Below are 14,446 nucleotides of genomic sequence, written 5' to 3' on the forward strand. Positions count from 1 at the left end.
ACTAACTGAAAGACAGAGAGAGAATATCCAAATTAATAAAATCAGAAATGAAAATGGGGCCATAACAACAGACACTCAGGAAATCTAGAGGATCATCAGGTTATACTTTAAAAAGAAAACTGTACTCCATAAAATTGGAAAATTTAAAGGAAATGGACAAGTTTCATGATAAATATCACTTACTAAAATTAAATCAAGACCACATAAACAAATAAATAGAACTATAACTCCCATGGAAATAGAAATAGTCATCAAAAGTCTCCCCCCCCCCAAAAAAAGTCCCAGGCCAGATAGTTTCAGTGCAGAATTCTTCCAGAACTTCAAAGAAGAGCTAATACCAATACTCCTCATACAGTTCCACACAATAGAAACAAAAGAAACACTTTCAAACTCTTTTTTATGAGACTACAATTACCCTGGATTGCCAAACCACAAAAGGACACACAACTAAGATAGAAAATTACAGACCAATCTCACTCATGAACAGCGAAGCAAAAACGCTCAATAAAATACTGGCAAACCAAATTCAAGAACACCTCAACAAAAAATCACCCACAATGACTTCATCCTAGAGATGCAGGGATGGTTCAACATATGTCAGTCTTTCAATGTAACTTACCATATAAGCAAACAAAGGGAAAAAAAACACATGATCATCTCATTAGATATCGAAAAAGCCTTCAACAAAATTCAATACCTGATGGAGGAAGATCATTGGTTAAGTAATAAAGAAACTGCTTAGCCTCATAGGTTAAAACATAGGTGGGAGGAGTAAACAGATCAGAATGCTGGGAGGAAGAGGAAGTGAGCTCAGAGAGACGCCATGCTCCCCTCTCCTGGGCGGATGCGAGAGCTCTGCTCTCTGAGGCAGATGCAATGAACTCCGACCCAGCATAGACGTAGGCTAGAATCTTCCCGGTAAGACTGATGCTACTCAGATTATTAGAGATGGGTTGATCAGGATGTGAGAATTAGCCTAGAAGAGGCTAGATAGAAATGGACCAAGCAGTGTTTAAATGAATACAGTTTGTGTGTTGTTATTTCAGGCATAAGCTAGCAGGCGGCTGGGGTGCTGGGGACGCAGCCCTGCTGCTCCTATTACTACAAATACCCTTCATGATTAAAAAAAGGGGGGGGGGCTTGGAAAGAACAGAAACATAAGGAACATAAAAGGCAGTATACAGCAAACCAACAGCTAATATCAAACTAAATGGAGAGAAACTCAGTGATCCCACTGAAATCAGGAACAAGACAGTTTTCCACTCTCTCCATATCTATTCAATATAGTACCCGAAGTTCTAGCTAGAGCAATAAGACAGCAAAAGAAAATTAAGGGGATACAAATTAGAAAAGAAGTCAAACTTTCACTATTTGCTGATGATATAGTATCTTTAAGTGATCCCAAAAATTCTACAAGGGAACTCCTACAACTGATAAAAAAAACCTTCAGTAATTTAGCAGGATGCAAGAATCCTCAAAAAAATCAGCAGACTTCCTATATAAAGATGATAAAAGGGCTGAGAAAGAAATCACAGAAATATCACCCTTCACAATAGCCACAAATAACACAAAATATCTTGGGGGTAACTCTAACCAAACAAGTGAAAGACCTGTATGACAAGAACTTTAAATCTTTGAAGAAAGAAATTGAAGAAGACATCAGAAAATGGAAAATGGAAACGTTTCCCATGTTCTTAGATAGGTAGGATTAACATAGTAGAAATGGCAATCTTACCAAAAGTAATCTGCAGATTCAACACAATACCCATCAAAACCCCAACAAAATTCTTCAAAGATTTCAAAAGGACAAAACCCAACTCCATATGGAAAAATCAAGAAACCCAGGATGGCCAAGAGTCCTGTACAATAAAGAACTTCTGGAGGCAGCACCATGCCTGACTTGAAGCTCTACTCTACAATTATAGTACTGAAAACAGCTTGGTATCAGCACAAAAACAGACAAGTGGACAAATGGAATCAAATCGGAGACACTAATATCAATCCACACATCTATGAACACCTGAATTTTAACAAAGAAGCTAAAATTATACAGTAGAAAAAAGAAAGTATCTTCAACAAATGGTGCTGGTATAACTGGATATCGACATGTAGAAAAATGCAAATAATTCCATATCTATCCCCATGCACAAAACTCAAGCCCAAATGGATCAAAGACCTCAACATAAAACCAACCAATCTGAACCTCATAGGATAAAAAGTGGAAAGTAGCCTTGAACACATTGGCACAGAAGACCACTTCCTAAAAATAACTCCAATAGGACAGACACTGAGAGCATAAACTAATAAACGGGACCTCCTGAAACCCAGAAGTTACTGTACAGCAAAGGATACAGTCAACAAGACAAAACACAGCCTACTGAATGGGAAAAGATCTCCACCAACCCCACATCTGACAGAGGGCTGATCTCCAAATTATGCAAAGAACTCAAGAAATTAGATATCAAAAGACCAAATAATCCATTTAAAAAAATGAGGTGGAGAGCTAAACAGAGAACTCGCAACAGAAAAATATCAAATGACTGAAAGACACTTAAGGAAACTCAACATCCTTAGTGATCAGGGAAATGCAAATCAAAACAACTCTGAGATACCAGATACCAGTCAGAGTGAACAAGATCAAAAACTCTGATGACAGCCTATGTTAGAGAGGATGCGGAGTAAGGGAAACACTCTTCCATTGCTGGTAGGAGTAGTCTTGTATAGCCACTTTGGATATCAGTATGGTGATTTCTCAGAAAATTGAGAATCATTCTACCTCGAGACCTAGCAATACTGCTCTTGGACATATACCCAAAGGATGTTCAATCATACCACATGAACATTTGATCAACTATGTTCATACCAGCAATATTCATAATAGCTAGAACTTGGAAATAACCTAGATGCCCCTCAACCAAAGAAGGAAAATGTGGTACATCTACATAATGGAATATATAGCAGTAAAAACCAACATCTTGAAATTTGCAGGCAAATGGACAGGACTAGAAAAAGCCATCCTGAGTGAGGGAATTCAGACCCAGAAAGACAAGTCACAACCCCAGAGAACCAAAGTAACAAAGACAGAGATACATTGATCTGCCTAGGAAGGAGAAAAAGACAAGATTTCCTGAGTAAATTGGGAGTGTGGAGGGCAGGGTGGTGGTGGTGAAAGGGGAGGTGGAAAATGTATGGCACATCCTATCCAAACAATTAAAATGAGGATGTAAAAAAAAGTGAGCTGAACACCAGCATTCACCTGTTTTCTGACTGCAGACAGCATTATTTCACATTCCTGCTGCTAGACCTTCCCAGCCTTGATGGATTGCTCATCTTTTACACCAGGGGCCAGAATAAACTCTCCTCCCCAAGTTGATCTCTGGTTGGGTATTTTGTTGCAGGAACAAATAACCAATACAGGAATGAAGCTCAGTGGTAGAACCTTTCACACACACACACACACACACACACACACACACACACACACACACACACACACACGGGAGAGAGCGCAAGCGAGAAAGCCTGTTAAATAGCTTTCTGTATTAATTAGTCTTTTTGTGACTTTCTGTACCAGTTTCAATGGTACACACAGGAATTTGTAAAGCTTTAATTAGATTTAAATAATACACTAAGGTTTATGCTTTTAGCCAAGTACAGCAGTTAGGCAAGACGTAAATCTCCAAACAAGTATTACTCCTGCATTGTTTCCTAGTATGTGTGATATGCTGGTCTGAGTAGTTTACATAAAAACACAATCATTTACTAAATTCTCAAAGTTACCCCATAGGCCACATACTTTTTTTCCCAAACAGGAAACAAAAGCAAAATAAAATAATTTGCCCAAGGTGAGTGTCGCAGGCTTTCTATGGCTGTGATAAAACATATAGAATATCATGAGCAAAAGTAACTTGAAGAGGAAATAGTTTATTTCAATTTACAGTTCCACATCACACAGTACATTACTGAGGGAAGTAAGAGCAACAGGACAGGAACTAGAGACAGGAGCTGGAGCAGAGGCAGAGGCCACAGGAGTGGTATTTACTGATTTGCTCAGCATGTTTTCTTACAGCACTCAGGGCTGCTAGCCCAGTGGTGGCATTACCCACAGAGAGCTGAATTGTCCATCAAACACCTATCAAGAAAGTGCACCACGGGCTTACCCACAGACAAACCAGGAAAGGGCATTTTCTGAATTGGGGTTCCTTCTACTAAAGAGGACTCTATCTTGTGTCAAGTTCACACAGAACTAGCCGACAGAATTGGCTGTGTTTTACAAGAGACCAGAGCCACTAATGTTAAATCTTTTGTTTTGCTCTGACAGTTTATACTAGTCAACTGAAGTTGAGAAATCTGCAGTGATTAAGAAGAGACTAACATCACTGAAGTAAAATCTTTCCTCTGGATCAGCACACAGAAGCTGGTTCCAGAGCCATCCAGGAATGTATCATGTGCTGTTAGCTGATGTTGATAGTGTAAGGGTCACTCACTGGTACTGGTTTTAAAGGCATGTAATGTTCATGGAGAGCCGCTGAGTCTTGGTACCGTGTGGTAGGGCTACAAACCCTAAGGAAAGTCCATTGGCCAAGATACAGATACAACTTAGTTGCTATAGAGACCCAGGTAAGGGCTCATGGAGAGAAATGGAGGCCTGGCACTATGTGAAAGAGTTAAAGTCCTTGAAGACAGGCCATGAAAGGCTACCGACAAAGATATAGGCCATTTGTAGAGACCCCAGTATTTTGGAGATGTCAGTACCATGGGATGACCACCAAGAACTTGCTAGAGCAGAGTCAGCTTGAACCTATGAGACAAGCTGTGTGTGCTGTAGATTAGGCAATAAAGTTCATCAAGATAATCCCTCACAGGCTTTCCCTGAAGCCTATATGTGACACTGAAAAATGAGACAGAATATCACAAGAATGGTACAATGCAAAACTCTCTAGTAGGTTATAGTCACACATGACACAATATAATTTTCCCCCTCTGCAGAATATTAACTGAAACTTTTGAGGGCAATTTGTAGACACACTTAACTGATTCTACAACAGACATAGTAATAAAGTTCAAATCAGCAAGTACCTTGGTCCTGTTAACGTTCCTAAAAATTATGCCATAGCATTGCTGTGTTTTCTGCTTGAACCATATCATCACTAGTATAAAATCTTAATTCTAAATAAATTTCTCTCAAAAAATCCTAATGAAACAAAATATGTCATGTGTAAGTTTGAAGAGTTTTATACGTTTTAAATGTGCTTGCTGGGTCAGTAAACTGGCTCAGCAGGTTAAGGGCACTTGCTGCCAAGCCTGATGACCTGAAGTGATCTCCAGTCTCACATTAAAAAGACCAACTCCTGCTAGTTGTTCTCGGACCTCCACATGAAAACACACACAAAATATAAAAAATATTTTTAATGTTTCTTTCGAAAAAGAAAAAGACTATTGAGGCTAGGGAAGCGACTGAGTGGGTAAGAGTACGGCTGTGCAAATGTGACAACCTGAGTTGGATCCATAGCATTCACATTAAAAAAAAATATCAATGCTCCTTAATATTGTGTTAAAGAAAATGCACCTACCCCAAAGCCAAATGTGTGGAGTAATAATTTGTATGCACATGTTTGTTTTCCCCTGTGTAATATACATCCCACAACACAGGTTTCAGAACTGACATTAAAGAAGTCAGGAACTGGTTCAGAGGCTAGAGGGCCTGCAGACTGAACATAAGGTCCCAAGTGTGGTCCTCAGCACCCATGTGAAAAGCCATGCTGGTACGCTCCTGCTGTGTGAGCATACAGTCCCAAGTGTGGGTCCCCAGCACCAGTGTGAAAGGCCATGTTAGTATGCTTCCGCTGTGTGAGCATACGGTCCCATGTGTAGGTTCAGCACCCGTGTGAAAAGCCATGTTGGTAGCTCCTGAAATCCCAGGGCTCACAGGCAGTCAGGAAGACACTCCTGACCAAACAGTGTGCTCCAGACTCAGTGAGACCTTTGTTATCTAACATAAGACAGAGGGGTGAAAGTAGAAGACACCCATACATACACCACACATGTGTAGACCACAAAAAGGCTTTCTATTAAAATTTTTGAAAAAGATTATCTTGGTAAGAGAAACTCAACGGGCCAAGAAAAGCTTTTATAATAACTATGTTTAGCCTTCTTTGTGAGTCAAACAGCAGGTAAATTTATAACTATTGCAAAGGAAGTGATACAGTAAATTAGATCTAAGTGAGATTCCACAACCAAATGTCCATAGTCCAAAATAAATTAAGAGACTCACTGCCAGGCACATCAGAACCCTCCAGGGATTGGCTACCAATGAAAACTGCTGCAAAGTCAGTGACTGAGCAAAGTTTTGTGTTTTGTTGGTTTTTTAATCATAAAATAATGGCTTTAATGGTGTATTTTAAATAATTTTAAACATCTGATCACTAAGATTACACAAATGTGGAAGCACATTGTACTTTACAAAAAATAAAGCTAAACATTTAAATATACAAAACAACTTTGGATATAGATTTTTTTGTTAAGTTACTTTTTTAACATATACATAATTTATGACATTTTACATAACTTGCTAAAACAAAAACTGTGGCCAATTAAACTCTTATAACAGTATAGAATATGGCCATAACAGATACTGTGGGAAGAACAGAATGTATAGTGATAAACTAGAGGTGTTTCCCCTGAATCTTTCCCCTAGTATTTTCCTTTAATTATCTTCTGGGAGGACGGTGTGACATTCTTTTGGTATGTGATTTCAATTCCACTATTATTTTTTTGTCAGCTATAATTTACATAGGTAGGTTTAAAAAAGAGGGGAGGTGTCGAGTATCGGATTCCTCCGTGCAGAGTGGTACATAATGTGTTGTTGCTCACAGAGTCACAAGCCCAAGGGTGAAACACTGAAAGCACCTCTAAGACAACCGAAGGGTGTCCTAGAATGTTCTTGCCAGCAGTTAGAGGTTTTGAAAAGCACTAGATGCTTAAAACATACAAAGGAGAGAAAGAACTCCATCTTGGGAAATAAGATAATACCAAAAAAAAAAAAAAAGAGGCATCTTTTGAAATACTGTAACTAAATGTTTGCCAGGTTTTCTTCTTTGATTGACCTATGATTTCTTCTCTTTCTCTTTCTTTTCTTTTTTCTTTTGGCCATCACCAAAACAAGAACCAGCTTTGTCATTCCAAGTGCAGTCACCCTCCTTGGGCACATGGTATACCTATCTGTTTCATATTGCCATTTTCATTTTTCCCTTGTCAATTTGAATGCAAGGCCTCATATTCCTTCTACTATTTTCTAGTTTTTCCATTTTTCAGTGAGGTATATCAGTAGCAACTCAGCTTTGAAACTTAGCTGACAAGGATGCCTCACTAGGTATCATAAACAGTGCAGTGTGGGGAGCTAGAGAGAAGCAACCTCAGGCACAAATGGTCCCATCAGCTGTGTTTGTAATTCTAGCTCAGCTAATCCAAGTCAAGAGTGACCCTATGCTGTGGCTTGCCACATGTCGACTTCAGAAGATACCTGTCACAGTTAGCTACCTAACTTCTAATTGCAGACATGAAATCTAATACTAGGAGACAGGTTCAGTATAGGATATATTTTGACACTTCCTTTCTCCTACACCTAGATGCAGTCTGTATCAGAGAGGGGTACCTTATTGCTATGGTGTGAAAAAACAAAACAAACAGAAAACGGAGACGATAAGAGGGAGTCCCTAGCTGCTGTAATTGAATGCAGGTGGGTAGGTGATACTTCTATATAAAGTATACTTTATATACTTATATATAAAGTATATTCTAAAGTTCTGACTTTCAGAAAGCATCTGAATTCTCATCTGCAAAAACCCACAGGACATACGGACAAAATGTAGTTTAAAAAAAAAAAGAAAGCGCGAGCTTGTCGGTGTAAACAGTGGTCTTCCATACTGGTGACTGTTTTCCAGAGGAGATTTCAGGACAGTGCAACAGTGCTCTCTAGATCTTCTTTGGCAGTAAACAGTGAGTGTCTGGATGGATGGACAGAAGGATGGAAGGATGGATGGATGGATGGAGTGATCACTTCAGAAGGGCAAGGTATAGGGCTCGAGAATACTTCATCTCTCTTTCCTGTTCCATACAGAATATCAAGTCCCTGAGGCAGATTCTTGTGATTCTTGGTCGAAGCAATGGTTTGGTGGCTGTTAGGCTAGACGTCCCAGAAGCAGAAGGGTTATCTTTGAAGCCCTAAACAGGTATAGGGGAAAGGGGAGGGGGGAAAGATAAAATTAGTTTAAAATAAAAATTCTCATAAAGGAAAACCTGTTTCTTGTGGCACATAGGAGCCCACTGTCCATTGGAAAGGTATTATGGAAGGTTAAACCCACTGAGGTCATGACATCATTTACTTCTCTCTCCTGGCCTGGCAGGAAACGGTTTGATTTCTTTGAATAAAATGATTTCTTCTCTTCTAGGTGCTCTTTGCTCTACTCTCCTGCCCATCCCACTCAAAAGATTTTACAAAAAACTTCAAAGTGATGGATAAATTTATTTTGATCCTGGGGCTGATGAAGAATTACATATACATAAAAATCCATTGCCTCAAAGGACAGCAGTTTTTTGTGCATCAATAGTAAAAATAAACATAACAAAAGCCCATTGTGGTTCAAATTTCATCATGCTTAATAGCTCTCCAGTAGCTATTTATTTGTTTCCTTTCTTTCATACGACATTGCAGCAAAGGGCAGTTTCTATTTCTCAGACAAGACATGAAAATGACTTTAGCCTTAGTCATATGTCCTGAATCTCACAGCAAAAGAGTAATAGGTCTCAATTTTTAATTTGATATGAAGTTAGTCACTGTGCTATGTTGTATTATTGGTGGTGCCAGGTAAGCACTCACCATTCTGGTTGCCTCCAAGCGTACATTTCCCACTCTTTTACAAAGAACCTTAGCTACATGTTTCTCTGCAAGAGGATGTTTCCATACCATCACTAACCTGCCAGACCAAAAGCTCTCTAAGCACAATGACTATTATTTATAGCCCCTCCAGAACTTGTCAAATCGTGAACAAACAGCATGGGTATCTATAGTATTTTCTTTTGTAAAAGGGTCTCTCTATTTAGCTCCGATTGGCCTGGAACTCACTGTGTAGTTAGGCCAGCCACAAACTCAGAGATCTACTTGCCTCTTGCTCTGAAGTGCTTGCATTAAAAGCAATGTACTACCATACCCAGCGTAATATTTTCTTAACTGATTTTACTATGAACACAACAACCAATATAAGTTTCAAGTTCATCCAAGAATAAACTGAAACCCAGTACTCCTGCATTAAGACCATTTCCTGAACACTGACATCTATGCACTATTATGTTAAATTATTTATTTATTATTATTATTATTATTATTTTGTGAATTATGATGTGGGGCTGGGGGGAGGCATATGCATGCTATGGTGTGGATGTGGAGACCAGAGAACAACTCTGTAGAATTGGTTATCTCCTATATTTATATGGGTTCTAGGAATCAAACTCAGGTTGTCAAGCATTTGTGGCAAGTACTCTATCCACTGAGCCATTTCAATGTCACCAATAAATAAATAATAAATAAATAAATGAAGACAATCAACAGTCTTACCCAGCTATGACATTTATGAACCACATAGGCAACCAGAATGGCATGATTACCCTTTGGGTGCAGTACTGCCATGGTATGCATATCTCTAATTAGACTTAAGACCCACTCAACAAGAGGCACACCATGCCTGGTACTGGAGAGCTAGCTAACTATTCAGTACTAGTGAAATCCTGGTTACTAGAGGAGAATCGACAATCATAATTTTACTAAACTAACATATTTCCTAGCCATAATCCATTACGCATTTGTCCTTATACCAAGAGATAAGAGTAGTCTTTAACCCTCACCAAGAAAACCTCTCTTTGTAACAGCCAGAGACCATTAAAGAAAACTACAACCAATAAAAATGCAGAGTTGCAAAGTCCTGTTCTGACCTACATCCACAATACAACTGCAGCTCCACCCAAGGCTCAGAGATCATTTCAGAAGAGGGATTAAGTTTGCTGTGAGTTTGAGTCTTCTATTAATATCAGAAGCTACACATATAAAGTCTCACCAACATGACCACACAAATGTGAAGGAGCAAGACACCAATGGACATGCCAAACTGAATAGGGAAAGCCCATGAGGCCTCAACCCAATATAAAGAACTATAAGCAGCTGAGGAAAGGGAACAGCAACTAGTTGTCCAGTGCCAAACGTTCAGCCTTGAAAAAATATATACAAGTAATATATGAATTCAACAGGCTATATTCAGGAAGACATATAATGTATATACACAATATATGTTTTATATGACATATACAAATACACACACACACACGTATACACACACGTGGATCTGAGTTTGAGGCCAGCCTGTTCTACAGAGCAAGTTCCATGATAGCCAGAGCTACACAGAGAAACCCTGCCTCAATAAACTAAAATAAATAGAAGAATAAATAAAATAAAAATAAATTTAAAAGAAATTTAAATTATTATTGTGCATGTGTGTATATTATATATGAGTGCTGGTGGACACATACCACATGCAGTGAGTGTACAGATGTCAAAGGACAACTTTGAGGAGTAGGTTCCCTCCTTCTACCATGGATTCCAGGGATCAAACTACAGTTATTGAACTTGCACAGTAAGCACTTTTACCCACTGAATAATCTTGCTTGACCCAAACAAAGAATTACTTTAAAGGACAATTGTATAAAAGTGAAATTCTTGATTTCACTTTACGTGTGTTGGGGAGGGTATTTTAGTCAGAATTCCAGGTTACAGTCCATCATAGCAAAGAAGCCACAGCAGCAGGGCCTTTAGAAAAACGGGCATATTATATCTGCAGACAGAAGAGAGTCACAGATATGTCCATGCTTTCACTCAGCTCACACTAAGCATTATACTCTTGCAAAGTTCAGGATCCCTATAGTAGGGAATGACGATGCCCACATTGAGATCTAATCTTCAATAACATAATCAAAATAATCTTGCACAGACAGGTCAAGTTAATCTAGACAATTATTCGTTGAGACTCTCCAGATCATATAAATCTTCTGCCTTTCATTTTATTTTAGAACTATATTCTGTTTTGAAAAGTATCTTCAGGGCTGGCGAGATGGCTCAGTGGTAAAGGTACATTCAGCATAAGCCTGGAGACCCGTGTTTGATCCCTGAAATCCATGTAAAGGCAGAAGAAAACTGACTCCAGAAAGTTTTCTTGTGAAAACCAACACACATGTGTAACATGAAGGGGCCAGGCCTGCTTGTTTGGGTTTCTGTCCCGCCTGGTACCCCACAACTGTTTAGCTCCAAAGAAAATCACATAGATCTCAATAAGTTATAAAGCTGATTGGCCCATTAGCTCTAGACTCTCACTGGCTAACTCTCACATCTTGATTAACCCATTTTTCTGATCTATGTTTGCCATGTGGCTCAGTACCTTTTCTCAGTGAGGCAGATCACATCTTGCTGCTTCTGGGTAGGAATGGGAGGAATCAACTTCCTCCTTCCCAGAATTCTCCTGTTCTCATTATATCATTTCTACTTCCTGTCTGCTTTTCCCACCTATATTTCCTGCCTGGCCAATCAGCGTTTATTTATAACATGATTGACAGAATACAGACAATTCTCCCACACCGCACATGCATCATAAATGCATGCATACATAACAATAAATTAATTTTGTAAAATGTCAAAGTAAAAAGAAAAACCTTTTGATCGGATTGGCAACTCTGCTTCATCCTCTCAAACTTACACAAAGGTACTTAGGTAACATGGGAATCAAATCTTCCCGTTCTGTTTTAATAATACTGGATATTAATTATTCCCATCACAATTTTGGTTTGACAGTGCAGGGCATGGTGTGTAAAGTCAACAAAATACCACAATCAAATCAGTCAACGTAATTTAATGCACATTCATAGCATGACTTTGGGGAGGCTTTATCTAGCCAAACACATTTTCTTCTAACACATTCAATTTTTGAGGGCTATATCATCTTAACCACATCTTTTCTCACATTATGTTAATCTTGTTCATAGGACAGTCCATAAAGAAAAAGGACTGTTCTCTACACCACCTACAATTCAGAGCTCTGAAAGGTACAGAACATGATCTGTCCATTCCAAGTACTGAGCTATGATCAAATAAGCATGGGAGTCCAGAGTGAATTATCTGGTGTCTTTCTTCTCTGCAAGTCTTGCTACTCAGGTGTGCAATAGATGACATCTTACTACTGCCAATTATTACTGACAGCCAAAGAAACCCACCCAAACCCTGAAACCTGAGCCAGTGAAAAAAAGAAAATGACTATCCAACCTCGCCCAGACAAGACCCTGCTTCAGAGAAAAGTCTGTCAGTTATTCTAGGTGTGTAGGTCAAAGGTGGACACTCCAAACGTTGCAGAGAACTATGGGTGACTGTCCAGGCAGTCAGCTGTTTCGGTCATTTCTTACATTCTTTGGAAGTTGCTTGTTCGCACTTCCTGCTTACTTAGTTAATATTATTTCCTTCTAGGGTCTCTGAGGTAGCTGAAGACTAGACAGTTATAGTTATCATTTTCCTTGTTTACATGACTCAGGAAAGAAATTCACTAAAGCAATATAAAGTATACAAGGTTGAGAAATATCAAAATATAGTTTTATATGGTAATACAAGTTATGGTAGAAAATAAATTAGGTACAAATCTTTGGATTTACCAAGATCAGATAGATAATAGAGTAATTTCTCTGAATTTGTCAAATACAAATGGAGAAGACATTGTTGATATACTTATTGCCTGTATATACTGTATATAGTTATTTTACTTAATGTATATGGTTTTTATTAGTTATAGCATTTTTTTATGTTAGACAAAAGGAAAATATAGTGATATTTTTATTTATGTTTTAACAAATAAAGCTTTCCTGAAAACCAGAGGGCAAAACTAAGCCACTAGAGGTCAGACAGTGGTGGCACACACCTTATATACAGGATTTAGAAGACAGAAGCAAATGGATCTCTGTGAGTGCAAGCCCACTCTGCACTACGTAAGATCAATGCAGAAACAGATCCAGGTGGTGGTGAAGCACACATTTAATCTCAGTACTAGGGAGTCATACGTCTTTAATTCTAGCACTAGAGGGGAATATAAGAGGGAAAGAGACAGAGGCTTAGGACTTAGTATGCAGTTGCCCAGTCTTGGTAGAGGTAAGACTTCTTCAATGGCTTGAATTTTTTTGCTCTTCTTCCCTTCAGCTTGAACCCCAATATCTATCTCTGGGTTTTTTGAGATACAAGTATGTACTCTGAAGAATTAAAGTAGCACTGACTGATTCTTTTTCATATATAAAAGTTTTGGTTTGTGATTCCTTTAAGATTCCCTTTCAAGATAAGTAATAAAGCAATTGACCCTTTCTGTATAACAGCAAAATGCAGCTTGCTAGTAAAAGACATGACCTTGCCTACATGGTTAATCTATAATAAGGTGCTAGAGTACGTGGGTTCTTAGGGAAATTTGTTTCTCACCTGTAATATGTAAAGTGTTTTATCACGTAATAAATATGAAAAAGATGTTGTTTTTTTACTTGTATTCATTCACTTGAAAAACAGAATGAAACCTCATTTTAATTTTTATAGTTCCTGAAAGATTCTGCTAGGGTATATAAGCTGTAAGGGAAAGAATATTTAAGAATTAAATAAATTAAGTTAAAATGGGCTAGAAGGAAAATACCAATGAGAAAGTTAGAAGGAAAACATCAAGAATGTAGGAACTAGAAGGAAAACATCAAGAATAAAGATAGGTTAGAAAGAATGCATCAACAATGAAGAGTAGAAATTCACTGGGAAAATAAAGAATAGAGAATGCAAAAGAAGAATAAAGGCTTTCCTTTATTCTATAGAGGTTTCTGCAGGAAACCATCAAGAAAGTATGTAAGTGGTATTTTTTTTCCCTAACCCCCTCGGATAGAAAAGTCTAGTATGCAGTGACACCATGGATTTCCCTTTGAGTCCTGTGCTGCCTGGAGGCTGGTTGCCTAGACAGTGATAATCTTGTTTATAAGAGTTAGATTTATTTAAAAACGTTAGTGCATTCTAAAGAAGTACTGATACCAGGCATGTTAGTGCACACCTTTAGTCCCAGTCCTTGAGAGGAAGAGGTAGGTGGATCTCCACATTTAAGACCAGCCTGGCATAAAGAATAAGTTTCGGGAAGACCAAGGCTATACATAGAGAAACCCTGTCTTGGGGGGAAAAGTACTGAAAGAAGGAAGGGAGACAGGGACAAAAGAAGGGATGGAAAGAAGAAAAGTAGGGAGGGAGGGAGGGAGGATAGATCTCACCTAGTTCAGGTTATCCTCCAAATTACTTTGCAGCCAAGGATAAACAATGAACTTTTGGCTCCCTTGTCTGTCCCTCTCACGTGTT

The 14,446-nt window shown here is 38.5% G+C and overlaps 1 protein-coding gene across 1 annotated transcript in view; it reads right to left on the reverse strand.

Moving 5' to 3' along the window:
- Positions 1-3,894: 3,894 nt before the first annotated feature.
- Taf4b (TATA-box binding protein associated factor 4b) overlaps positions 3,895-14,446 on the reverse strand; it is a 124,116-nt gene continuing 113,564 nt past the window's right edge. The window contains exon 15 of the mRNA XM_075969263.1: positions 3,895-8,223. Within this exon, the coding sequence (XP_075825378.1) occupies positions 8,056-8,223 (168 nt within the window). The 3' untranslated portion in view covers positions 3,895-8,055. The remainder of the gene's footprint in view (positions 8,224-14,446) is intronic.

The sequence above is a fragment of the Microtus pennsylvanicus genome, chromosome 4, assembly GCF_037038515.1.
Source record: "Microtus pennsylvanicus isolate mMicPen1 chromosome 4, mMicPen1.hap1, whole genome shotgun sequence".
NCBI lineage: Eukaryota > Metazoa > Chordata > Mammalia > Rodentia > Cricetidae > Microtus > Microtus pennsylvanicus.